This window comes from Python bivittatus, unplaced genomic scaffold (assembly GCF_059951505.1).
Source record: "Python bivittatus isolate LINGU-HERP-01145 unplaced genomic scaffold, Pbiv_v1 ctg000520_np1212, whole genome shotgun sequence".
NCBI lineage: Eukaryota > Metazoa > Chordata > Lepidosauria > Squamata > Pythonidae > Python > Python bivittatus.
This window is the reverse complement of record NW_028277080.1, coordinates 2,282,987-2,309,276: the sequence shown is the minus strand read 5'-3', so window position 1 is coordinate 2,309,276 and position 26,290 is coordinate 2,282,987. Positions and strand designations below refer to the sequence as shown.

Here is a 26,290-nt window from a genome sequence, read left to right as displayed (position 1 = left end):
CAATTACCTTTTCCTATAACGACAACTAACCAGTTCAGGTATATTTGAGTGGTTACCACATAATTAGTAGTTACGGAATACCCACCAACATATTACACAGATTGTGGAGACAGATTTCTGAATTGTGACAAGGCAACTAGCACCACCCAGAACTCCTGACTTATAACAGAGCACAGAGTTTAGCTTTCCACCCCTTGCTGTTTTCATTCACTAGAAGTGGGAAGCACATCGTGTAGGTGCAGGGGAGCATTCAGAAATAGGGTCCTCTCCTACTTACAGTATTCTGTGTCTTCAGAACCATCTCCTCTTCCTCCAGTGCTCATCTCAGGAGAGGTTCTTGCTTCTCCTGCCCTTTTGTGAGATGGGGAGGGAGGTGGTTTAACGCAGCGTTTCTCAACCTCAGCAATTTTAAGATGTATGGATGCTGCATGCTGGCTGGGGAATTCTGGGAGTTGAAGTCCACACATCTTAAAGTTGCTAAGGTTGAGAAACACTGGTTTAACAGCAGAATTTAGTCTCTCCTAACATCAGATGGGCCTCTGCAACACACGTGTTTCAGAAAGCAAAGGCAGAGCTATTCTGGAGGGCCTTGGTGGCTGATGGTGGTCATTAGGAATTGTGGCATTGTGGCTGAAGTAATTTATGTATGGTTAGGGTTAGGTTATGTTTATTTTATTGTAATATCATTGGGGATATATACTGGTTACTTTCCTTACCTTAGATTTTTATTATTTTATGTTCTTTATTTTATAATGTTCAGACTCCACCTCAAGTATTCTGTCCAGTTCTAGGTGTTACATTTTAAGAAGGATTCCACTGAGCTGGAACAGGTTCAGAAAAGGCAATAGCAGCTAGAAACTAAGCCTTATGAAGACAAATTGAAGGAATCGGGAATGTTTAGTCTTCAGAAGAGAAGATGGAAGGGAGACATGATAGACCCCTTCAAGTATCTGAAAAAGGATATGACATGAGAAAATCAAGGACCTGTTCTCTGTTCTTCCAGAACATAGAAAATGTAATAAGAGATTTTAGTTACAGGAAAATAGATTAACTCCACCACTGCTGTTCCTAAGCCTGGATGAGAAAAGAGGAAGGTTGGGTGTCAGGCTAGCAATCCGGCCCCAGAAACGCTTTTCTCTCCTTCTGAAACAAAAGATACAATTCAGTGAGATTTTATCAAAATCACTGGAAAGTAATTGTTGTAGCACAGACAGACCCATGTTTAAGTATGATTCCTATTATTTTTATTACTTTTTAAGCTTCATAAGGGCAAGAGCAGTTTGACAATGCAGTAATTTCTCTAGAGGGTAGGTGGGCTCCCCTCCACTGGATGTCTGAGAATGACTGGGCAACCATCTGTTGGGGACTGATGAACTAATCACCCCTTCCCAAGTGTAAGTATGAGAAAGCACAATCTAGACAGTCTTGGCTGTCCCTTTATGTGGCTTATTTTGGCAGTTTTTAATTCAAACATCTAACAGAGCAATATTCTCTCAACATGCAGAATTTTACTGCCCTGTTATCTATCCCCCCTCTTCCTTCTGCTGTTGCAGCACTGTACAGAGCTGATGCGATGAAAGAATGAGTGCTTCTCTTCACAAGCTGCATCAACTAGGTGTTGATTTTCTAGTAGTGATTGTACATATTATGATATTTCCTCTCTGAAAAAAGAAAAAGTTAAAAGGTTAAAAGAAACTCAGTTATACAAACAAGCAGCACATTTTTTAAAATTACCCCTACCTATCCTTATATACATATGTACTATTTGTTGAGAGTCAAACCCAATTTGCTAATGTTTTCTGTCTGGTTCCCCAACAACATCATTGCTATTGATAGTCAGATACCAACTCTTTTGAAGCCTAGTCTAATGCATGTGTTAGTTTTAGGTGGGCTGAGGTGGATCTCATAGTCTCTGACTGTCAACAATGCAAAATACTCCCCCTGACCTCTGATGTGTTTATGCTAGGCTTTGTATGGACTTTTTCAAGTTAAATTTCCTGAAAACATTTTGCCTCTATCACAGGAATGTGTTACCTGCAGCATCGTAAGACTTTTGATCTAGTTTCACGCAGCCACTCACCTTAATTTCAAAGGCTCTTTAGTAGCTATAATTTCAGATCTCTGGCAAGAACAACCTGTCCATCAGACTCTGGGCTCTTCCTCATGGTCCACTAATCACAGCATGAAGCTGCCTCATTAATCATTGTTAAAGGGCACATCCTCATGGGGTTGGCTTCACCTCAGCTCTAGCCCCCTGCAGTGGCAGCCTAAGAGATCCTCGTGCTAAAGTTGTGCTTTTGGTCTTCTCCTGGAATGAGAGTTCCCGAATTAACAACTCCAAAATCTCCTCAAGGATGCCTGGGGAGGTGGTGGCCAGGGACTGCCATCTGCCCAGCACCTGTTGGCTACTTGAGGCTGCTGCAAGCACAGCCTTCCAGGGCCTTTTTCGCTTGGAAGACAGGAGAAACCAGGAACATGTCACCCATTTTTCAGGCCAGCGATTGATGCCTTTCTCCCCTGCCTATTGTCTCTTTTTCAGGCTGTCAGGAGAAGTAGGGAATGCTATTTTTAAACATATATCTTACTCTACTCTGCTGCCCCTGTTGATTTAATCCCCTTCATTCATTTGGGGGACAGGCCAGCCAAATGGGAAATGCTGTTTTTAAACATGGACCTTCCTGTCCCCATTTTTACTGCCAGTTCAGAAAAATGAGGGAGAGGCAGAGCGGATAAATCACTATCCCCTTGTCTAACTCCTTGTTTTGGAAACATGTCCATCAGTCTTCTGGGGGGTTGCCTGCTTTCCAGGCAAAGACCCCTCCCCTGCCCCAGGATCAGCTGCTGGATTGCCTGATGGGCTGGCTGGGCAACTTTACTCCGGGGGGGGGTGAGTGTTATGAGTTTCCTGCTTCACTGGGCAGAATGCACCATCCAGCCATCCCATGCAGACCCCCCATTCCTGCTGATGAGTTGGTTAGTTCCATCCAGTAAACAGGAGAGCGCTAGTTGCTTCCCAACACACCCAGATCAGCGAGCTCAGGGCCATGTTTTGCTGGCTGTTCTAGCCATCTGTCAAAACTTGTCTCCTCCCTTAATACTGTATTGTTTTTTCTGCAGGCAGGTGAAGCCAAAAGAATCCACCAATTGCTCTCCTTAAGTTGTCCCTTATAACCCTGTAAGGAGAGAGAGGTTTGCTGGCCTCACTGCTGAGGCAGAATGGCACTCCTCAATGAGGGCAGCACAGAAGTATCCCAGCATGCTCTTGTGGTGCTTCATGGACTGGAGGAAAGCACAACAACGCAGTCATGAGGAAGAGCCCCCTGCCCAGCCACTTCCTCACTATTGACTTACAGTGTCTTTCTAGCATCACCCAGCCATCAGTGAAGTGATAAAAAGCCTATCATTCACCATTTCCACACTTATGGATTAGAGTATTTTCAGTGTCACCCAGTGTCATTGCTGTGGCAACTCATCAGTAATGAAGACTATTTTTCCACAGCAATGATTGGACAATGCTGTGAGATGCTATAGATCACTAGCGTGGAAGCACATATTACTGTTATTTTGCTACAGTGGTGGATGACTCTAGAAGACCCTGCAAGTCATTAGTGGGGCAATGACCTGTGATGGAAAAGTTAAAGGAAAAAGAGAGTGCCAGAAAGATAAATAATAAATAATCCCACTTACAACTGACAAATTGGCTCACTAGCAAATAAGTCCTCTATGAATTTGGCCCTGAAGAGAAGAAAGCTTCCCCATCTTTGTTGTAAGGAAATTCACAGCTTCATACTCATCCAAAACTTCAGGATATGGATTTACATAACCTTCAATATTAACACTAATTAACCACAGAGAGTGGCCTAATGCTCACTCACCTTAACAGCAATCACTGCTACTTAACTAACTTGCCAAGAACCATTTTGTTTTTCCTTAGAGAGGTTTATGACAGTCAGCTCAGGCTAGCTGTATCAGCAGTACTATCACATCTTTGAACTAACTACTACAATCTGAATTATTAAGTACAATACAGAATGATATGCAGAAACTGACTTTTTCTCTTTTTTGCAAAAAGTAGAGAAAGATGGAGATATGGGTGTAAAAAAAATATGTGGGCCCCACACTCTGTCTATGAGAGAAAGAATAAAACACTTTTTACATACACAGTTCTAATCACCTGTTCTTTAAGGCTGCCAGTTTTACTGCTAATTAAATCTCTCTGAATTCAGTGGAATGTATTTCTAAATATATATTTTTAAGACTGAGGTGTCAACAAGCATTAACTAAAATGAGAATCCAGTTTTCTAGCTAGGTATAAATAACACTTTGTTGTGTGACAAGCCAGAAAAGAAGAGCTCTGGGCCTTTTAAGATACCACAACCCTCAATTTGAGCCCCCATGGCCAGGATTCATGAATATACAGAATAGTAGTGTGTCAACATTTCGAAGTTCTACTGTATATTTGACAGAAAAAAGGAAAAAAGGGAATGTTATTGCTGCCAATTTACAGAGATATTCTAATAATGACTATAATATAGATATGGTTTCAAGCAACTTTCTTCCTCCATGGACACCATTATTGTTATTGGTGATTGTTAGTATCAGAGATTATTGGTTAGCATCGGAGTCATACTCCATCTTGCCTGAAAAGATGGGTAATCAGAGGGCAAGAGTTGATCAGCTGAGTTGATCAAAAAGAAATAATCATTTTTGTGTGTGGCTGAACTGCTTTCAGGAAACAGGAGAGCCATATTAGGTCTACTATGTGTCAGTTGGTAGCTCATGGGAGAACAATCTACATAGATTGGGAGAACAATCTACAATCCACATGGGAGAACAATCTTCATAGATTGTTGGGCTGGTCCATGGTTCCACATGTGTGTACATCTACCCTCTGTTATTCCCAACATTCATCGCATCTTCCTCTCTCTCACACGCACACACAACTCCAAGGATGGGAAGTCTGTAATACTGTAGACATTCCTGAATATAATTGCCAGAATCCGTCACCATCATGACTGAGATTTATAATTCAGCAACATCTGGAAGGCCATGGTACCCCAGCTCTGAAAGCTTTTCTTTCAACACCCAATGGAGGCTTTCAACAAGAGATCACTAACTTGGGACTCTGTGGATGGATCTAACAGGTCTGTTGAGCACGTCGTCCTCTTCAATGTGACATGTGTAGATTTCATGGAGCAATACAGGGTAATGTAAAGTAGACACCACCCTGTACGACCCATCCTGCTTCTCTTCCAAAATCTCTGTTTTGGAGTAGCTGGACAGATCCTCTTCCTTGCGGTTACGCCAGGTTACCTTTGGCATATGGTACCAGCCAGCTGAGATGCACTTGGCCACAAGTGTATCATCGACTGTGCTGAACTGCACCTGTGGCTCTTCAGCATCTAATTGTGATAGGTGGAAAAACAGAACAATTAGTAATAATCTAATTACAGCTTTGTAATAATTGCTCTGAGATTTCTGAAGCATGTTATACAGCTTCCAGACCTCACATCCTTCATTTCCAATAGTTATCCATTCAGTATAGGCATTAGCCATCCTGGCTATAGAACTAGAAAAGCTAAAGTCCTAGACATATAGAATATATGAAATGGGAAATGTTGGATTAGAGCTTCTGAAAATCTGCAATAGGATATTTTGCTTAGTATAAGTAAAATTCATTTCACCTCAGCTATGACTTGCAATTTCTTGATTTCTTAGGAAGAAAAATAAGAAAAATTGCTAGGACATAAATTGTGGGTGTGAGAAGGAACACATTCTTTCCAGAAAATTAATCTTCAAAGCTTCTCCTTTACTTATGTAAATACTTCTGTTCTGCATTGATATTCATGTCCCTTATTCTCCTGTTACTTAGTTCCAAGTTCACCTCTGATCCCCATAAATATGCCTATTTATTGTTGTACTTTTGCGGATTATCAGTCTTTCTGAGAGCTATTCCCATTTTATTGTAGGTCATTTATTCTGTTCCTCTAACTATCCCTCTCTCCTTTGCTGCCCCTTTTTTGGGGGGGGGGGTATTCCTTAAGAAATAATGTAAAACATATTCCCCTGCTTATTTTCACAATATGACTTAATAGAATGTTGGAATAATACAGATAGGCTCAGTCTGTGGTGTATGCTTACAAACAAGGATGCAAATAAAATGTATTGTTCGTTTTTGAAAGGTCAATTAAATTTGCTTAGGGATGCAATTTAAGTTAATTTTCAGAGGCTATTCTCTTAACTAAACTAACTTTACCACTCTAGCTTATTCTTCTGTTTCTATCTCTAGCTCTTTTCAGCTGAAGTTACTGTCACTCTGACTGCTAAAATATATACTCAGATAAAGGCTCTGAATTTCACTTGACACATCCTTCCACTTGACATCATTGGGAAAGAAATAAATTTGAGATCAATTCATTTAGTTGAAAGTGGTGGGAAGCATTCATTCATTCGTTCTAGAAAATTGGTTTTCATGACTTTGTATGGTTTCATTATATTCTGGGCTTTCAATTACATCTTGAAAAAGCATGTAAGCAAGCCATTATGAGAGATGGCAGTTTTGGCCTGGTCTGGTTAGCTTTCCAAGGATCCTTATCTCCCAGAGACTGATGGGGAAAGCTCAGAGAATCCCTGAAATGAAAAAGTGGTATATCTCCCTGCTTTCATTTATCAAATGAAAACAGCTCAGTTAGTTTCCAGTGGGCTGGAACTCAGCCTAGAATGCCACTGGCAACTAGCTTGCCCTCTGCAGCAACTTCTATGGCACTCTGGGTTCTCCTATCTTACTGGGAATAATCTTCTTGAAATGTTAATGCTTTGAATTTCATCAAGCTCAGCCTTTGTACATATGTTTTTTAAAAAGCCAGCTATTTTATAGAAACAAAGTCATAAAAAGAGTTATTTCCAAAAACCACCAAAGGCCAGGTTAGCAGTGGAACCCTTGAAACTGCTCACCACTTGGAAGTAGGACACACTCATGTCAGTGACCTTTTCAGTGACCTTAAGGTGAAATGCCTGTGTTGAGAGGCTCTCTTTATGGTGGCCCCAATGTTCTAAAGCTGTACCTGAAAAATCACTTACCCTATTCTGACCCAATTTTGATTGTCTGTCCAAAGATTAAATGTTACCAAGGATTTTTGAATTGCAAGAATTTTGCAGTAAGCAAGTTATACCCAGTATATACAAAAATTATTGTTGGAGTCTTGATTTGTTCTTAGATTTTTTTTTAAAAAAAAAGTTTGTTTGTTCTGCTGTAATATTTTAAAATTTTAACTACTGTCTTTTATTCTGTTATTGTTTTTACTATATATTTTACTATCTGTTGCTAAGTCATATATCCCTCACCCTGTATCTGTGGTTTGATTTGTTTTCTAAGCAGAATAAAGTATTTAAAAAATACCCATGGGGAGAGCAAATATTATATTCAGTTTGAAAAGTACTAATACATTCTCCTACAGGCTTATTGTAGAATAAACAGATGAAGTTCATAGCAGAAGAAAAGAAACCCCATCAATTTATAAAAGGTATTCACGCAGTGAATACACCAATGTCCTCCTTGGTGTACAAACAGAAATATTAGATATTTTCAGCTGGGCAATACAGGAAAATAGACAAGCATTCTTACCTTCCACAATGAGCTTCATTTTTCTTAACCCTCTGCCTCGTGAATTAGTGGCCTTGCATATATACAGAGCCTCATCAGAAAACTGAACTTCCTCCAGGATGAGTGTCAGGCTGCCCTCAGGTATCTCCTCTTCATCTACCCAGACCCTGCCTTCATAGAGAGAATTCCGCTCTTCCACTTGTTCCATGTTGTTGCTAAAGCTATATATCAGCTTGGGATAAAACTGATAAAAATCATGAAGTCCAACAAAAAATTTGTAAAATTCTTTATCTTCTACTTCATGCTCCTCCTTGATATCTTCCCTCTCCCAGGTGAAGGATAAGCCATCTGTACTATCCACAAAGGAGAAATGGCAGGGCAGAGAAATATTGTCGAATGGACGTACCTTGAACACATCCATTGCATCTAGATAATGGAATAGCCAGTTTAGATTTAGCCATCAAGGAAGAAGTGTAATCAATCAATCAATCAATCAATCAATCAATGAACTGCTGATTTGAATCTAACTTCTCCCATACACTACAAGGATTAGATAAAGTCTGCTTTCCCTCAACCATTTGTAGCATGTTTAATACATACATATGTACATACATACATACTATATAATTGCCATATTTTATTTTTTAGATCAGTTTGTTGTATTCTTGGTACAGATCTCCTACCAACCAAACCATCTTACTGAGCTGCTTCTCCCACATTCACCACAACTTAGGCCAACCTAATTTGGGAATAAGTGTATCCATGATATTCTATGAGTATCATTCACATAGTTCAAGCATCTGAGAGCCTCAAGTGTTTCTATCAGGTTGCAATAATTTCTGGCCTTTTGCCATCATAGGCTTTTCAAAACTTTTTTGAGGTAGTTTACTTAGCCATTAAATATAATGGATCAAATATATTGACAAATTATATATATTATCTAAAAATAGATTAAAATATGATATTAATATTGATATTAATTAATTAATTAAATATGACCTAAATATATATCAATCCTGACATTAAGTTTTACGCAGATTACAAAATTATATTCAGAAACCCACAAGCTCACCATGTTAAATCTGAGTGAACATGGCATCTTCTTCACTATCTTTCTTTTTAAAACATCCTATTAATCATTTAGGGAATTGAAAATGACCAAAAAAACATGTCCACTTACCTGCCTGATAGATAAGCAACAGAAGGAGTGGAGGGTAGATTAGGACCACAAAGAATGCCATCCTTCCATTCAGAAACAAAGCTGAGACTCCCCCAGTTAAGCTCCAGGTTCAACCCTCATGTGTGGTCCTCCTGCTACCAGCTGCTGATTTCCCAGTAACTCCTCCTCACCATTGCATCACTGACCTTCCTTCCCCTGAGCTCTAAGGCAACGCATCTAATTCCAGGAAAACAAATCATGAAATGTGCAAAACCGAAACAGAGCTCAGATATGCTTTCCACTGGAGCTTGTATACTCTCTCACTCAGGTCTAGTTCAAGCCTTCACGTCAACACAAGGGGTCTCAAAATTGTAGAGAGAATGAGAAACATGTATTTGCCAACCTCTGTTTCTTCCAAAATTTGGCAAATTTCATCTAGGACCAGATGGACAACCTATCCTCTGCATATGCCCCCTCACCCCATTTACAACATCCAACTCCTCCTCCAAACCTCTTAAAAATCAGTCCCCAAAAAATTGGTTGATCTTTCCTATTTGGGGAAGATTTTAAGGAAGAAAATATTGCCTCTTAAGCAATATATATATATATATATATATATATATATATATATATATATATGTTTTTTTGTTCCAAAATTTCAACCCCACTATTTGCTACAATGTTAAAATTACCAGGGGTATATAAAACTTGAAATGAAGTTTGAAACGCACCATTTTGAACTGAGGAAATTTCCAGAATAATCAGAGGAACCTGTTTTGAACTCAAACCATTTAGATTCAAAATGTTTTTGTACACTATAGTCGCCTCATCACTTGTAATAAAGCAGAATCCAAATCTCACTTCAATTCTATACCTTAATATCCTATCTCAAGGTTTTGCATTGATAAAAGAATTAACAAAATACCCACTTTTATTATGTCCACACAAAGACAAGTGTACACAATGGAATTTGTAGCTGCAGATATTGGCTCATGTTCTCTGTAGGCTTTTATAGGCCACTGATTTACCATCTTTTAGAGTCTTCTCAAAAATGAATCCCCTCCAGATTCTCCGATTAGATAAAATTGGTTACCATGAATTTTTTGCAGAATGAGAAATGCAATATAAAAAAACCAGAATTAAGTGGAAAAATATATAACAAAAACAACCAAAATAAAGAAATGGAAAACAATATGTATCCAAATATTTTAAAAATCCATACTTACTATTCCCATCCCAAAGGACATTTGTATGGATGAAGGAAATCTGTTAGAAGACTTTTACAGTCCATGGTAACTAGATTTGAATTAATATATCCTTTATTGTAAGTTTTTTCAAGGTTTCTTGTCCTGTATCAAAGCTTCAGCCAAGGCAATTTCCAGTGCTATTAAATATCACTGAGCCAATGGAAGGTGAATTTTACTTTTCCATTGTTTTCCACTATCACATCTGCAGCTAACAACAGGACCGCCCTTACTAGTTCAGGGAAACAATCCTGTTCTGAAAATCAGCACAGGTCTAAGAATCAGGGGTTTGCTTCGCTAGGCCTGAATTATCTTTGGATCTTGCTATTCTTTTCTTCTTGGCAGATCACTTCGTTATCACTCTTGGTGACACTCTACCGTATTCCTCCCTAAAATGTCTAAATAAGCCTTAAGCCTGTCACATTAGGTGAAAAGACAAGTGCTAAGTCAGGCCTGTGCTAAAATGTATTATGGGCAAGAACGAATACAGGATCAAGAGCATCCTATAATGAATGATCCTGGGGACACAGGCAATTTTGCAGGTTGGCTGCTAAAATCGGCAGGAAGGTGCACGCACACCCTTGTCCTGTAACATTTTAAACATCTTTGGATAGCCTGATTACAGACAGAAGGCAATGGTGTTGCACCACCATTAAAAGAAATAATACAAATGTGGGAGAAGGGAACCTGCCTTTGATTTAAGTGGCAGCAAAAAAGGAGGTGCCCCCATCTTTTTCTGAGGCCAGGAGTAGATTGTATTTTGAGAGCTGAAAGCCACATTTACTCCTGTGTAATGTACACAGGACATACTAAAAACTCTGCAGGATGAGGCCCAAAGGAAAATGGAAAGTAATTGTCTTTGTGCTGTGCATATAAGAGACTTTTCTGTGTACATAGGTGTGGAGGTTTTGACCTGACCAAAGGACAAAATTTGGAGCTGGAGTTTAAAACTACTTTTTAATTATATTTATTGAAATTTTCCATATAATAATAACAAACCAAAAGAAAAAAGAAAAAAATCAGAAGATTAAAAGAAAAAGAAAACCAGAGTTAAGCAACATACAGTTGATTTCCAACCCTCTTTTCAACAGATTTTCAACATTCTTATTGTCCTTCCTGCTTCTTAAGTATTTTATAAGTCCCTTCACCCCTTCATTAGTCCTCATCTTTCTTAGTCTTCAAATCCATAAATCATCCATTCATTTATTTTCTTCTTTCAGCAAAAAGTCCATGTAAGGCTTCCAGTCTTTCAAAAACGTTTTTGTTATTTGTTCTCTGACTGAACAGGTCAGTTCCACCATTTCTGCAAATTCTGAGATTTTCACAATCCATTCCTCCACTGTGGAAATGTCATTATCCTTCCATCATTGTGCATACAATAATCTTGCCACAGTTACCATATACAGTATCAATTTACCATGAATCTTTTCTAATTCATTGCCCATAAGTCCCAAAAAGAAGAGTTCTGGATTCATACCAATTTTAATCCTTAAAATCCTTTGCATCATTATATGAATTTGTGCCCAGAATTTCTTAGCTTTCTCACAAGTCCACCATGCATGATAAAATGTCCCCTCATGTTTTTCACATTTCCAGCACTGGTTTGAAATACCATTATACATTTTTGATAATTTTCCTGGTGTCATATGCCATCATTTTGTAGAAATGTTCTCTTAAATTATGACACAGTGTGACACCAGTTACCCACATTCTTTCCTAAGTGTCCATCTCTATATTATATCCAAAATTAGCAGCCCATTTTGTCATGCAATCTTTAACCTGTTCTTATGTTATACAAAAAAAGTATATACATTTTTTGCTATTACATGTTCATCATTTGTACATACTGTAATTCCATTTCAAATTCCATTTTATATTTTTCAATTCCAATTGTCTTTTTATCCATATTAAACCTTTAACTGCACGTATGAAAACCACTGAAAACTATATCCTTCTGCAGTCCATTGTTTTCTTGACTTCACCTTAATTTATCCTTCATCCTGTATTAATAAATCTTGATATGTTAACCATTTATCTCTGTCTGCTGTTTCTCTTCTATAAAATGCTTCCTGTGCTGAGGTCAATAAAAATATCTTCGGGCACAGCCTGGATTTGTATTTATTCCATATTCTCAATATGGCACTCCTCACATAGTGATTTTTAAATCCACATTAACTTTAACTTTGTCATACCATAAAAACCCATGTGAGCCAAACCTCAAGTTATGATCTTCCAATTCTACCATTCTTTTATTTCTCAACAGAACCATTCCTTCATCCAAACCAAAAAACAGACTGCAGAATACAATTTGAGATTAGGTAGTCCTAGCACTCCTTTTTTTTTTTTTTTTTGGCATCCTGCAGTTTTTTATATTTAATCCTTGGTTTCTTATCCTGCCATAGAAATGTGGATAAATCTGAGTTTAAAGCTACTTTTGCTTTTCTCCATTCTGACACTGAAAGAAACAGCCCCAGAGAAAAAAGTTACTGACTGCTTCCTGTGAGATGTTTTTATGTATTGTTGCATAATCTCATCTCATTCTTTAAGTATCTCAAATCTGATAACTGAAGAAATGTTAAAATGTACCTTCTGGCTGAGGAAGATGGAAATTTTAATGAAACTGTCATTGCCTACATGCACTGGTGTAGCTAGGCATATCTGAAAGGCAGGTGTCATCAAGACTTATCAGTATCAATGATATGCAGAGCAGTATAAATTCTAGCTTTATTTTCAATATTGCAATACATTTTTGATCCTGTTGATTCCCAGTCTTTTTTAATAGTTAAAAAAAATCTGACCAGAAATTTAGGGGCTCATCCCCGAGAGCAGGAAGGAATTTAACTTATACAGTATTAGCAGATATTCAAGTTAGCTAAGTGGCAGCTGGAATCTGGAGTGCATTGAGCTATGCAACCAACCCAGCAACCACTAGAGGGCAATAAAGTGATACCTAACTAAGTTCCCACTGTCAGGAGGCCTAGCTTCTTTGCAGCCCAGATACAGCAATCTTCTTAGAGCAGCATGAAACTCATTAAAAAGCTTTATTTTCTCTAGAGTATCCTGAAACTTGCATTTTATTATGTTTACATCCTACATTAACTCCACAACTTCAGTGGCATATATGATGCACCCACTTCCATATTATTTTTATAACATTTCTACAAAGTGGGCCAAGTTGAAAGAAAATGATGGGGCTCACATGTCAGAGCTTTGGGCTACCCAGCATTTCTCAGTGACTTCTTTTTCACAGGCCAGATACTGAGTTATTCTCAACTTCATTACTGAATTGAACCTTGGGGAATATTAGTCATGGGTTCCTTCTCTGGCTGGGTTTGCACAAAGCCTTTTCAGGTCCTACTGTACCTTGGAAACCAAGAATCTGGGTCAAAACATGGTTCAAATGGAGTGTGTGAGGTTTCCCCAGGGCTTCCTGTTTTGTCCAAATCTGGAAGAGATTGCTGAGATTGCCTTCTCTTCTGATGTTGGGACACAGAGCGGGGAAGCTAAGGAAAGGTAAAACTCTTAAATCAAACTGGACTCTTGGGCAGATGTTTGGAGGGAGACTTAATTCAGTTTAGATAGAGAGAGGGAAATTTAACAGCATGCATAATAGTGTTCTGCTGAAAAGCATCACCAAGCATGTTTAGCATAAGGATTGAGAGAGATAAACCACTTAATAACCATGGATTCCTAAAAAGTAACACCCACCCATACTATCCAGGTGGAACATTATTTTATCACTCTGCTTCTGAATAGTGGAACCAGGAACAAAAATCCTTTGCATCTGTTTATCTAAGTTATTGCAGTTACTTGCTACATTATTGCAACAGTACCTGCACGTAGACCTACAAAAGCAATTAATATAGTTCTTCCTCAAGGCCCTAAGCATTCAAACATTTAAAGGGTTTTATGTTTTCCTGAAGATGCTGTTGCCAAAGTGTCAACGTGGCTGTGGGATCTTTGAGCGATCTAGCTTCGCAGAGATCATCACTACATTTTTCAAAGGACTTTTTCCAACACTACGCTTGGATCTCTCCTTTAGGTAGAAAGTCAATTTACTTCTCCACATGGCCTTCCCTTCAGGAACGCATTAGGCATTCCCACATAGCATTCCCTTCCCCAGTACTTCCCTGCAATAACACTCCTGTGAGTGAAGTTGTGTGATCTTTGAGAGAAACCCAAACTGATCAGTCCTTACTTCCTTGACCCAACACGTACATCAGGGAGATCTGTAAATTATTGTACTGCATGCATTCCTCACAAATGTTTTTCTTTGTGGAGACTTATCGAAGATTGATTTTATATATGGTAACTGCGGCAAGATTATTATATGCACAATGATGGAGAAATACTGAAATACCCACCACGGAGGGATAGATTGTAAAGATGACAGAATTACCAGAAATGGCAAAACTGACCTATTTGGTGAGGGATAAAACAAGATGTACTTTTATAAAGGACTGGAAACCTTTCATGGACTTTTTGCTGAAAACAGAAAAAAAGTTAAATGGTGATTTGTGGATTTGCTGTTTGAAAAAGTGGTTGAATATGGGACAGAAGGGATCTCTGTAATGCAATCTGAATGAGGGAGGAGGGATAACAACTTTATTTGTAACTGCTGCAAAGAAGATGGAAGTCGTTTAATTTTTTTTCTTTAACTGTATTGCTTTCTTCACTTTTTATCTTTTTTCTTTCCCTAACTTTTTAATGTTTTCATGTTTATCTTTTATCTAAAATGTTTCAATAAAAATTATACTTAAAAAAATATTTTTCTTTGTGGTAATACAAGACTGAATTGTTCCAAATCTCTATTAATGAGCAGCTCAGACTTTCTACCACTGCAGTATCAAACACATTGTGGCATTCAATAAATGGGAATGTTAATTTGTGCTCAGTGATTCTTTAAATCACTAGAACCTTGTGACTTGTGTTGAAAGGCACCTATTCTCTCTTCCAGTGAAGTTGCCAATGCCAGTGGCCTTTGCGAAACTGGTGGTATAGTTTTCTTAGTATTTCACTGTCAGAAAGCATTTGCTTACCACTGCTACACACAGGAAATGGCAGCTTATGTCATAATAGAAAAAAATCCACAAAAGCGGTTCATCGTTTTGCCTGTCAGTGGATTGTATAGGCAGCCCAAGTGTGTGTTTACTGGAATGTGGCAAAAGGTGAAACTGACTGTTGTAACAATGGAATTTATTAGAGGCTAGAACAGGTTATGCTGTATGTACATTTAACATTAAACAAGGCTGCAAGTTTCCTTTCTCTTACCTTCTGCATGTGGGCTCTCCTTCTGAGAGCAGGTCTTAGCACTGAGGTAATATAATCTGTGGCTCCTCAGGATTAATGTTTTCTAATTTTTTAAAACCCTCCATTCTGAAGACAGATGTGCTTCTAGGTGTTACCTTGAGAGGAGAGTCTAGAAATGGGTAGCAATCTCTACCAATTAGCAGTATATAATTGAAGGTATCATATACCATAGCAATAAAAAGGGTCTTTATAACACCCCAGTGCTACTTGTTGTTCTTTTTTATCCAGGACAAGTGGAAACAAATGCAGGTTTAATTTTTATTAATCACTTTCTAAACTAAAAGCTCAATTCAGTCTTACTCGCACAAACACCAATACATATTTGTTCAACTTGAAATTTAGCTGGTCCACCTATGTTTGAGTTCCAGAACATCTGAGATGGGATTCCTATTATACAAGGTACTGTGTGATGGCTCCAAAATTCTGGAGTTCTCATCCCCTTTTATAAGTTCCAACGAGGTTTGGCCAGTCTTGGCTTGGTGTGCTTGTTACACTTCCTGGCACTTTTCTACTTGAGTGCCATTGTGTTATCTAATTCACACGAGAAGTAAATTTTGTTTTGAGATCCATCCTTTGATGAGTCTTCTTTGAGGTTTCCATTCTATTATTTTCCATGTTGCTTAGGCTGAACTCTTTCAGAAGAAACCATACAGCTTGTATGATCTGCTTCGAGTTGGCCTCATATGTTCTCATCTTCATTCATACCTTCATATAAGTATATGGCACAGGAAAGAGAGGGGGAGACAGAGAGAGGAACCAAACAGCTGATTAATATATATCACTACATAGTAATACTGATAATAATGTGGTGTCAAAGAGACCCAGGGAAAGCATGTATGTATTTATTAGCAACTCCTTTATTTGCCTTTTGACTGATCAAGAGCACCTCCATCAGATATGGCCATATCCATTTTTCTCCCACTGAAAAAGATACCTGCTGTGCTCCACAGAATTCTCACCCAGGTTTCTAAAGTTGGGGGGGCTGGATGATATAGCCTCTACTTTACATGCAGAAGGTCCTTGTGGTTTTTAATCTTTGGTCTTTCCCAGCAGGCAGGCAAAGACTCTAGTTTGAAACGCTGGAGGACTGCTGTCAATCAATACATACCATTGTGAGCTTGACGATCTGATTCAGGGCTCATCCCCACTGCCCTAAGCATGTGGTTCCTTTCCATCCTTGAGACAGAAGGAAATTATGCCAGTCTGAAAATTGCTGCTTCCAGTGTTCCTCTTACCACACCTCCAGAATGAAGCTGGCAGAGCTGCAATGCTCACACAAGGGCAGCAGTTGCTGCTACTCCTGCCAGAGGTAAAGGGCAGAGAGGGAAGAAGAGAGGAGCAGGGAGGAGAAGGATCTGTGCTTGGCCCGGGTACTTTGGAAAGGGAAAGAGGCAAGGGGCAGGCAGCCTCAGTTAAAGTGGCCCAGTGACAATCTCGCAATGGGCCAATTAGCCCCCAGCAGGTCACCGACCCTGGGAAGACTCTTCCTCCATGTAGTAGAGACAGTTGGCATAAGAAGCCTCCCCCCCCTCCAATTTTCCAGTGTAAAACACCACTTCTTGAACAGCAGGCTCTGAGATGGAGGCTCTGATGCCAAGACATGTCCACAACAAAGGTAAATCAGGCCATATTAGAGATGGGGCAAGCGGGTTATGTGGATGAGTCCTTAATCTAAGGCATGTTCTATGTTCTAAAATGGGTATCTTCCCATGTTCTAGAACATGGGACCCTTTTCCTGACAAATACTGTGAAGTTATCAAATTTATGAAAAAGATGTAACCGTCAATGTATTCTAACATAGCCCTAAGAATGCCATATTGTCATGAATCCCAAGGCTCTCATGGAATATGAGATCCAGCAACAGGTATCAATAAAAGTTGGATTAATGATTTGAAGTAATTATTATGGGTTGGTTTGTTTGTTTTGCATGGAACCTGCCAAGGCTACCATCAGATCAAAACCTAGCACTGCACTGTCTATTCAACGGGATCTGCTGATAGCCGCTGTCAAATCACAGGTCCCATTTCTCAGCATAACAGTCACAGATACAATTATTTCGGGTGTTACCATTATGCAAAAATATGGATCTAAGGTACACTCTTTTCCATTAACATTCATCTAAAGCCGCCTTCTACTTACAGCAAAAACCATTGCTGTGGATCGTGTCCACTTCCCACAAAGGCAACACAGGGAGAGTGGCTGCACCAAATTCTTTTAGTTGACACCAAGGGAGAGGTGTATAGTTACAAAGTTTCAACAGCACAGCTCAAATATCACATCCGAGAGACTTCTATTATATAGCCACTGTATATGTTATTCATTATTAGACTAACATATTTGAGCATACATAGTTCAGAATATTATGTCATAGACATGCACACATTTGCTGTCATGTACACTTCTGCCAAGTCCCTCACGTACAAGGTAAGTGTACTTCCTCAAAACCTGTGCAAGACCACCTCTGAGCACTCTTACAGTTAAAACTGTTGCAAAGTGCCTAAGATTAGCTGAAGATCATCTTTACTCAAAATTGCTAATATGTTTTCTCGCTTTCCCACCATGGATCTGAGGCATCGGTCCACAAGAATCATATATTTACTAGGGATTTCCTCCAAATTTCCTATAAAAGACAGACCTTTAAAACTTTAAAAATTCTTCTAGAAACGTGGAAAGCTAATATCATGCAAGTCATAGATTCTCCTATTTTTATGCAGAATCAACCTGATGTAACCCACTGATGGCTACCTTGGTCAGTGATATATATTATATTAGATCTGTGATATGATAGTTTCAGGAGGATCCCTCGTAAAACTTAAAGGATCGGGAAGAATCCATGCACTGGATCCACGCTTTTATGCTACAGCTTTGCCAACAATACTGGCTCCATTACGGTAGTGCAGGTGTGATACATGATTTGCCTCTGCTGGACGACATGTAAAAACAAGGAGCCCTGCTTCCGATGCGTGCTTTTGGCTTAGAGCACTCTACTGCGGCCTCCGTATTACAGACATTTTACTCTGCCGGACAGGATAATGGATTGTATTTGCACTGGATTTCTCGCTGCCATCACGGCAGCATTTCAGAACTCAATAATAAGCCGCTCAGGCAAAAAAAGACGGAAAGAGTGTACATTTCTCCTTTTCTTCTTACCCTTTATTTCCGTACACCGGAAAACACGCTGTTAACTGAGTCACTGACCCAGGCAAGCCTACCTCTCTTCACTCAGGGCTACCAGCGCCTCGCATTGTCCCTCGCAATGGAGGTTTTCCAAAAATGGCTTCTGAACCCGGAAGTCCTCTGCCTACCGAAAGAGATGCTTCGTCCGCATCGTCTCTGGTAACGCCCCTAACAGGGGACAGCTCATATAGGGCCTGGACGGCAGCGGGGCTGACTTCGCTCGTGTTCTCGGCTTGCACTTGCACGGGAGTCGCCTCCTCTTTCCTTCCTCCACCAGCGATGTTGTGCGGCGGAGCCTCCGAGCTAAAGGCAGCCACTGAGGAGACGCAGCAAATCATACAGGAGGTAAAAAAAGTGCCGACTTTTTTTGCAAGGGCAGCCTCGCTCGGAGAACTCCTTTCCCGGCCCGTTGCGCTTTCTGCGTCACCCCGAAGCGCTCAGTTGCCCGGCAAAGTTCTCCGGCTGTTGGCTGTGGAACTTGGACTTACCCGGACGGCGCTGGGACGGGGCGGCGGCTGCGATGTGGTTGCCAGAGCCGTGGAGGGAAGTCGCGGTGTGTGTGTGAATCTACCTGCTGGGCTTCTTGCATTGTCCTTTCAACCATCGTATGGCTGTGGTTGGGCCAAGTATCTACGAGGAGCCCGGTTGGAGCTGTCCATGGGGTGTCCCAGGGTGGCCAAGCGGAGGCGTTTGGGGAGCTCACAACAGGCCCAGATTGGAGGGCGTCGCCTCCTTCCACTGTGATTGTCAAGTCCCTTTAAAAGCCACCCAGACAGACAGCGGTGAATGCTGTGCTCCCTCCTGGTGAATCTTCAGCCTGTAGAAGACTTTTGAGTTCTCACATCCTGTTAGCCCTTCAAGGTAGTCCAGACAAGAGCACAACTATGAATACTAGCTCTAGCTGTATTGTACAGTTACATTAACAGAATCTTACAAGCCTGAAAGTATTTCTCTCCCCCCCCCCCTTTGCTTTTACTTTCCAGAAAACTAGGGCAGGTCCCTTCTGAGATGCTTCCCAAAAGCCCCTTTTTCTTCTGTGGGCTGCGGTATCTTTTGCATGACGGTTGTCTAGTGTGCAGCTCTTCCTTCCTTCTCCCGGGGTCATTCCCACACGCCATTATGCATTCTGTGAGAGAGCAAATTTGTGTCTATCCATTCCATTTCTAATTCTGCCTTCCTCCTCTTTATTTATTTAATTTATAGCCTACCTAACTCCTGTATGACTCTGGGCAGCTTACAAGTAGGCATCAAAATGTGTATATGAAAACATAAAAGATACTGGAATAGCAAAGTGAGCAAAAAGGTGGCTCTGCAGTCATCCTGTCCCCAAAGCCTGGGAGAACCACCAGGTCTTCCATAGTTTCCTGAATGACGTAAGGGTGGGAGCCACACAAATCTCTGGGGGGGGCGGGAGATCATTCCAGAGGACAGGCATTATTTGACTTCTGCTCTTTCCTTCTTTCAAGCTAAGGAGCCCCGCTTGAAGCCATCTTTTTGGTAGGGAAGCTCTTCCAGTCCTGTAATCATTCTGGTTGCTCACCATTTTTTTGTTTGCACCTTTTCTACCTCTGTAATGCTGTACCATCATCTGGGGAATTTGATTCCATTATGTAAAGGGTTTTGGTGCAATATGTTTTCTTATTTTTATTGTTTCTCAAATTTGTTCTTTTTGGCCCTGAATCTTGCCTGAAGGAAGAGTAAGTAGAAAGGAGACTTAAAGATTTTATGTTCCTTTAATACTAATTCTCTTCTGAGTGTGAATAAAGCAAACCAAAAAAGAAGGCAATATTTCCAGTGAAGGACAACCCATTGAGAAAACACCAGAGATTATTTTGTGAAATATTTTTTCTGACATTTTTGTCAAAACTGACATTTTTAGAGTTGTTGCTTCATCCTGTGGAGCCAGTTGTCACTCATTAGAAAAGGCAAGGCAGGAAATAGCACCTCATTTCCAATATTTAAACTTTTAAAGTTTGAAAATGAACTGAGTGAGAGACCTCAGTAAGGAGCTGGTTTATATCCAGAATTAGACTTTTGCTTTGCAACATTGTGAACATTGCATTGCTATGATCAGTGGGCAGAAAGTCATAAGACTGACCACATGGAAGAAGTTGACATTTTGATTTAGGACAAAAGCAGGCAACAGAAGGTTCCCCGCCCCCCCCCCCAAATATTCTAATTTAATGACAGGATATGAAATTCTGCTTTTAACACCCCACTTGGTCGCAGTGTGTCACTGCTTTCTCCCCTCTTGCTGCTGTTCCCTGATTACCTACCAGGCACAGAAAGTAGAACTTTGCCAGTTCTTGAGGTCCCTTCTGGTGTCACAGAGAAGTTTGGCAAATAGCAAAGAAGTGTGCATCACTTCCTTCAGAACAGGATAATTTCTCATTTTTATATCATTCTGTCTTTTAAATCCCTTTGCAGTCATGGTTATTATTTTGTTGGTCATTGACCAAATAAACAGTATTTCATTTCATGGTTATTAGGTCCCTGATTTATTACATTCCTAATTCACAGTTGTGCATACATCCATGATTGAGTGGCATCGTTTTTCACGTTGTTAAACCATAATGTCCTTACTTTGATTCTGGCATATTTTGCATTGTGAAGCAAACCACTGTGATGCTTTAAGACAGCATGTGGCATAAACTAAGCCAGTTGTGATTTATTCACTAAGTTATGGTTCAGAAAACAATGTTAGTGCATTTTCTGAATGCAGCCCATCAGAACTGTTCCTTTTTGAAAAGTTAGAAATTGCATGAGTTTAAATAGATTTGCTTTATTAAATGAAGAATATGCATAGGAATTTGGTTCTAGAGCAGGACTTTAAACACAAGTGCATTAAATTCCACTTGTATCTGTAGAATTAATTTTCAAATAGAAAGGATGATAAAACACCAAGCTTAGGATTTCCAGGCTAACAGTGAAACATAAACCTATTGAATAATGCTGGTTAACTGAACTTTCTATGTGACTGGATGGGTAACCTGTTTAAAAGGGGAAAACACCACTAACAGTGTATATTGCACCTGAATAAATCCCATTGAGTTCAGTGGAGCTTCCATCCCTGTAAGTCAGAATAAGATTCAGTGAGCCACCTAAATTTCTTTTTTCCTTTCTACTAGAATTTGACACTCAAAACACCCCAGAACAAGTAAAATCTTGTACAGAACATGATTAAACTAAGCAGAATATAATAAACTCTTTAAATGTGGAAGAGGAAAAGCTTGTGACAGTTAGTTACAGAACATAATGGTCCATGTTTAAGAATGGAACTTAGCTGGAAAAGAAGAATGGTTTAATTCTTTGTTTGATGCTAACACGTCTGATTCTAGGGCCCATCCACCAAATGTTAGACAGGGTAGAATAGCTGGCTCTTGGGGCCTTCCGGGGTGGGGGATGTTAACACCCTGCAGAAGCTTGTTTGAGTATCCCAAGACTGAGGCTTTAAGTATCAAAATATGAACTTTGAACAGAAGCATGGAAATGAACGGACCAGTAAAAAACATTGTCTCGAGAATGCACCACATTTGAGGGCATTTCAAGCTGTGGAGCTGCCCGGATATACCGCCTTCAGTGGTGTCTTTCTAGAAAGCATCTTTCCAATTTTTGTTTTTTATTTCACTTCTACATTTATTGTTTACATCTTCAGTAATAACTGTGGTATTGCAGATTACATATTTTGGTAGTTTTAAAAAATAACAACATGCATTTTCCTCCTTTTCTGTTCCCAAAGATAAAATCCCAGCTGGAAGAAAAAGAAAGCAGGAACTTCGACATCTGTGAAGCTGTTTCATATAGAACACAGGTGGTTGCCGGAACAAACTATTTCATCAAGGTAGCACATGTGACTCCTATAAGACCTGTAGTATAAATTTGCTCTTGCGTAGGACTACCTTATCTGGGCCGTAAAAATCCACTAGTACCTCTTTGCTACTCTCTAGCCACCATTCAGATTTTTACAGCCCAGATGTGTCCTGCTTTTGGGAGTAATAAACTACGTTCAGTTTATTTGCTGAAAATGAAGACACTGTAGATTTCCCCACAGTTGGCAATAGTTACTGTGCCTGCTGCCAACTGAAAGAAAATTGGGCTTTGTTCTAATATTTGCTGCTCAGTGCAATAGATGTAATAAAGTTTGCTCAGGTGATATATGCAGGGGCTGTACAACTGCAGATAGGTGCCCTGCACAAATAATGGTAGTGGTTCAGGGAGAAAAGGACCAATTCAGTTTTCTGAGTTGTATGAGTGCAATTCATTTACCAGGGTGATGAAATGGAGGCAGCCTGTCAAGGGCCAATAGCAGGTTTGATAGAGCCCTTTGCAACCATGGTGCATGGAGCTCCAAGGGACACTGGTGGAGGAGTCTGTTTTCAGGGTAGTAGAGACAGAGATGGCAAAACCCTTCCCGTGCCCTGAATGCAGAAGCAGAGCCCCTCTTCTTAGGGGAGGGAATGGATCAGCCCTTCTTCTGTCACCTGCTGGGAGGAGCCCTGTTTGTAGTTTCCCACTCCCAAGGCCCCTGGGATATTGTCTGGAATTAAAATGGGTGTAAGCAGTATTGCTTGTTAATTAGACCAGACTTTCTCTCTCTCTGTCTCTTTCTCTGTCTCTGTCATTGGCAGTGCTAATTTGACCCCACTTATTTTCTAGGTCCACGTGGGGAATGATGAGTACTTTCATGTACGAGTGTTCCAAAGGCTTCCACATGAAAACAAGCCGCTGGAGCTCACTAGTTACCAGAGCAAGAAAGCGAAGCATGATGATTTGACTTACTTCTAAAGAGTTATTTAGAAGTTTTTTCCCCCCATTACACTCCTGTGGGGTATATTTACAGATATCCACACATGTAATGCTTATTTTGCAAAAGTAAAAGAATCTCTTGTTTTTTACTGCAAATCAGCCCCTACGTAACTCTTAATACTATTAAAAACATATGATATGACATTTGTTTTGTGTGTATTTTTTGTTGGAGCCCTTCAGACATCTGAAGTATTTCATCCCAATTCTTCAGAAAAACAATTAGCTGGCTTAAAAAAAAAACAAGCAAGCAGTTCCTGTTACTCAAGTTTGAAACCATTTATCCTTGTGTGTTAGCTTTGTGCCTTTTCCAGAAAAACAGCAACTGAAAAACCTAATATAACTAGCATGGAGATTTAATGCAGAGGGGATAGCCCCTTAGATAGCATATTGGGTAGAGAACATGGAGGTGCAGGGAGACAGTGACTGCTTGCTCTAAGTGGGGAGCTCAGAGTTGTATTCCTTGATGAAAATGTATTTCCCCAAGTTAACTGTTCTGCTGCACCTAAGTGGTGAGTGACAAACGATGACCTCCCATGATCCAGACAGAACACTGTCTTTAATGCAGCCTAAGATCGCACTGTTGCATCAGATAGTTTGATATGTCCGGCTGGTGGCACACTGACACTCCTCTGATTCTTCTCACACACATTGCTGCTAAGCCAAGTCTCTCTAATCCAGCACCTGTACATCTGATTTTGCTACCCACATGCAGAACTAAGTTTGTCACTGTTGAGCATCATCCATCTGACCTCTATAGTACTGGCCAAGCCTCTAGTTTAGTATGATTTGCAAACAGAACAAGCCTTCCCTTCCTCCCATCTTCTAAATCATTTAAAAAGATGTTGAATAACATCAGGCTGAGGACTGACTCCTGGGCATCCTGTTCTGTAATTCCAAGACAAAGTAGGTCTATTTAAGAAAAGCCTGTTCAGCTCTGCAAATACACCAGACTGCAGTATCGTGTGTTGTAGTCCATACTTATCCATCAAGTGTTTTGCTGAGATCAAACTCAAATCACTTTTGCCAGCTTCTTCAACATCCTGGGATATAATTTATCCAGCCCTGGGGACTTGAACTTGCTCAAGATACTTACTATATCTTTAGCAGTCCCTATCCCTTTCCACCTTCAAGTTAGGAAGAGCTCCCACTTCTGAGAGAAGATAGCATTTTTGGGGGTGGGGAATGGGCATCAGGAGGTATAGTGGAAGAGTTTAAGATGAATACCACATTTTGGCCCCCTGTGCTTAGCCCCAAGACCTGTTTTCTGGAACCCTGGTAGTTCTGGACTCTGGCTGTTGCGACTTAATGCCAGATTGGCATGCAATAAAATCTCCCTCATCCACAACTTGATGGTGGATGAGAGGTATGCCCTGGCTTGCATCACTGAAACCTGCTTTGTGTGAGGGTGTGTGTCCATCTCTGAAATGTGCCCTCCTGGGTTTCAGGTGTGGCACGAGGCACAGTTCTGGGGTGGGGGAGTGGCAGTGGTTATTCAGGATTCTTTGGTAGCTTTTAGGGGAGCTACCCCAGACACAGATGTGACACTCTCTTTGTGAGGTTGGATCAGTATGGATTGCTGCTTACCTCATTGCGGGAGGGGTGGTATGTCCCTTTCTTAAGAGGCCATCCAGACATTTGTCTGGTCTCCAGCCTCCCCTTTATAGGAGGATTGTTGAGTGAGTGGTGGGCACTCAGTTTCAGATGGGTTTGGAAGAAACAGATTTAGATAATCTGTTAGATAATCCCATGCTGGCTGGTGAATTCTGGGAGTTGAAGTCCACACATCTTGGAGTTGCTAAGGTTGAGAAACATTGACCCAGACCTTTTTCAGTCAGGATTCAGGCCTGGTTATAGTGCTGAGACAGCATTAGTCATGCTTGTGGATGAGCTGCAGAGGGCCTGGGATGGGGAGGTATATCCTGACCCCCCTGGATCTCTCAGTGGTGTTCAGTACCATTGATCTTGATAACTCTGGGTGTTGGGAATGGGGGGCACTGTTTTGCTGTGTTTCTCCCCTTCCTCTGTGGTAGGTTCCAGTTGGTGTTGGTGGGGAGCGAGAGGTTGAGACCTAGGCCTCTTCAGTTTGGGGTGCCTCGGGCCTTGGGTCTTTCACTCCTCCTCTTCAACATCTACTTGACACAGCTTGGGAGAGCTCATCTGATGGCATATGGTGTGTGTCAGCCCTCCAAGGTAGACCAAACTTGGAAACCAAAGACATGCAAATTAATACTTTTATTATAAAGTTATAGTAATAGAATTTTGCAAGTCTGAATGCGTTTCCCCCTCCCTCCCTTTATCTTCATGAGAACGAGGGAGGGTCATGCCTGAGACAGTTTCTCAAATTATATTTCTGCCCTGGACTCAGATTTCTTTTATCTGAATGTTGCCTTGATTACAGCTCTTCCTCCTGTTCCTCAAGATTATTCCTTCTGTCCATTACAGTGCAGTATCACCAGTGTGTTGATGATACCCAGCTACAAATCTCTACCCCTGGCCAACCAGGCAATGCTGGCCCAATGCCTGGATGCTGTAAGAGTTTGGATGGGGAGGAAGCAGCTTCAACTCAACCCTAGCAAAACAGAATGGCTTTGGGTCTTTCAACCCCCCGGTTCTGGTGAGTTATCATCTTTGACTCTTGCTGGTATCGCACCCCTGGACAGAGCTGGTGTGCAATTTGGGAGTCGTCCTAGACTTATGGCTCCTGCTGAAGGAGCAGATGGCAACCATGTCACAGATTAATCTTGGGCAACAATTGCACCCCTTGCTGGACCAGGAGGCCTTGCCCACAGTCACTCACACTCAGTTGGATTGCTGCAATGTGCTCTATATGGGGCTGCCCTTGAAAACCATCTGGAAATTACAACTGGTCCAGAATGAGATGGCAGGTGCAGTTTGGGCACTCTGTGGTTCACCCATGTTACACCGCTGCTATGTGAGGTGCACTGGCTTTCAGTTTCTTTCTGGATGCGATTCAAGGTGCTGGCTACCACC

General features: G+C 40.6%; 2 protein-coding genes across 4 annotated transcripts; one reads left to right on the top strand and one right to left on the bottom strand.

Moving 5' to 3' along the window:
* Positions 1-915: 915 nt before the first annotated feature.
* Positions 916-18,744, bottom strand: LOC112541963 (V-set domain-containing T-cell activation inhibitor 1-like). Of its 3 annotated transcripts, none has more exons than XM_088147504.1 (6): positions 18,622-18,744; positions 15,278-16,021; positions 8,784-8,999; positions 7,625-8,029; positions 5,118-5,402; positions 916-1,661 (listed from the first exon to the last, which is right to left on the bottom strand). In XM_088147504.1, exons 3-6 carry the CDS (start codon positions 8,842-8,844, stop codon positions 1,627-1,629), a joined length of 786 nt encoding a protein of 261 aa, XP_088003630.1. In that variant the 5' UTR covers positions 8,845-8,999; positions 15,278-16,021; positions 18,622-18,744; the 3' UTR covers positions 916-1,626. The 3 variants fall into 3 exon arrangements, with proteins under 3 accessions (XP_088003630.1, XP_025029279.1, XP_088003629.1); XM_025173511.2 differs by having other exon boundaries at positions 18,467-18,708; XM_088147503.1 differs by having other exon boundaries at positions 18,529-18,708.
* Positions 18,640-23,441, top strand: CSTA (cystatin A). Its single transcript, XM_007438704.4, has 3 exons — positions 18,640-18,838; positions 22,233-22,334; positions 23,150-23,441. The coding sequence occupies exons 1-3, from the start codon at positions 18,773-18,775 to the stop codon at positions 23,276-23,278; spliced, it is 297 nt and encodes a 98-aa protein (XP_007438766.4). The 5' UTR covers positions 18,640-18,772; the 3' UTR covers positions 23,279-23,441.
* Positions 23,442-26,290: the final 2,849 nt, after the last annotated feature.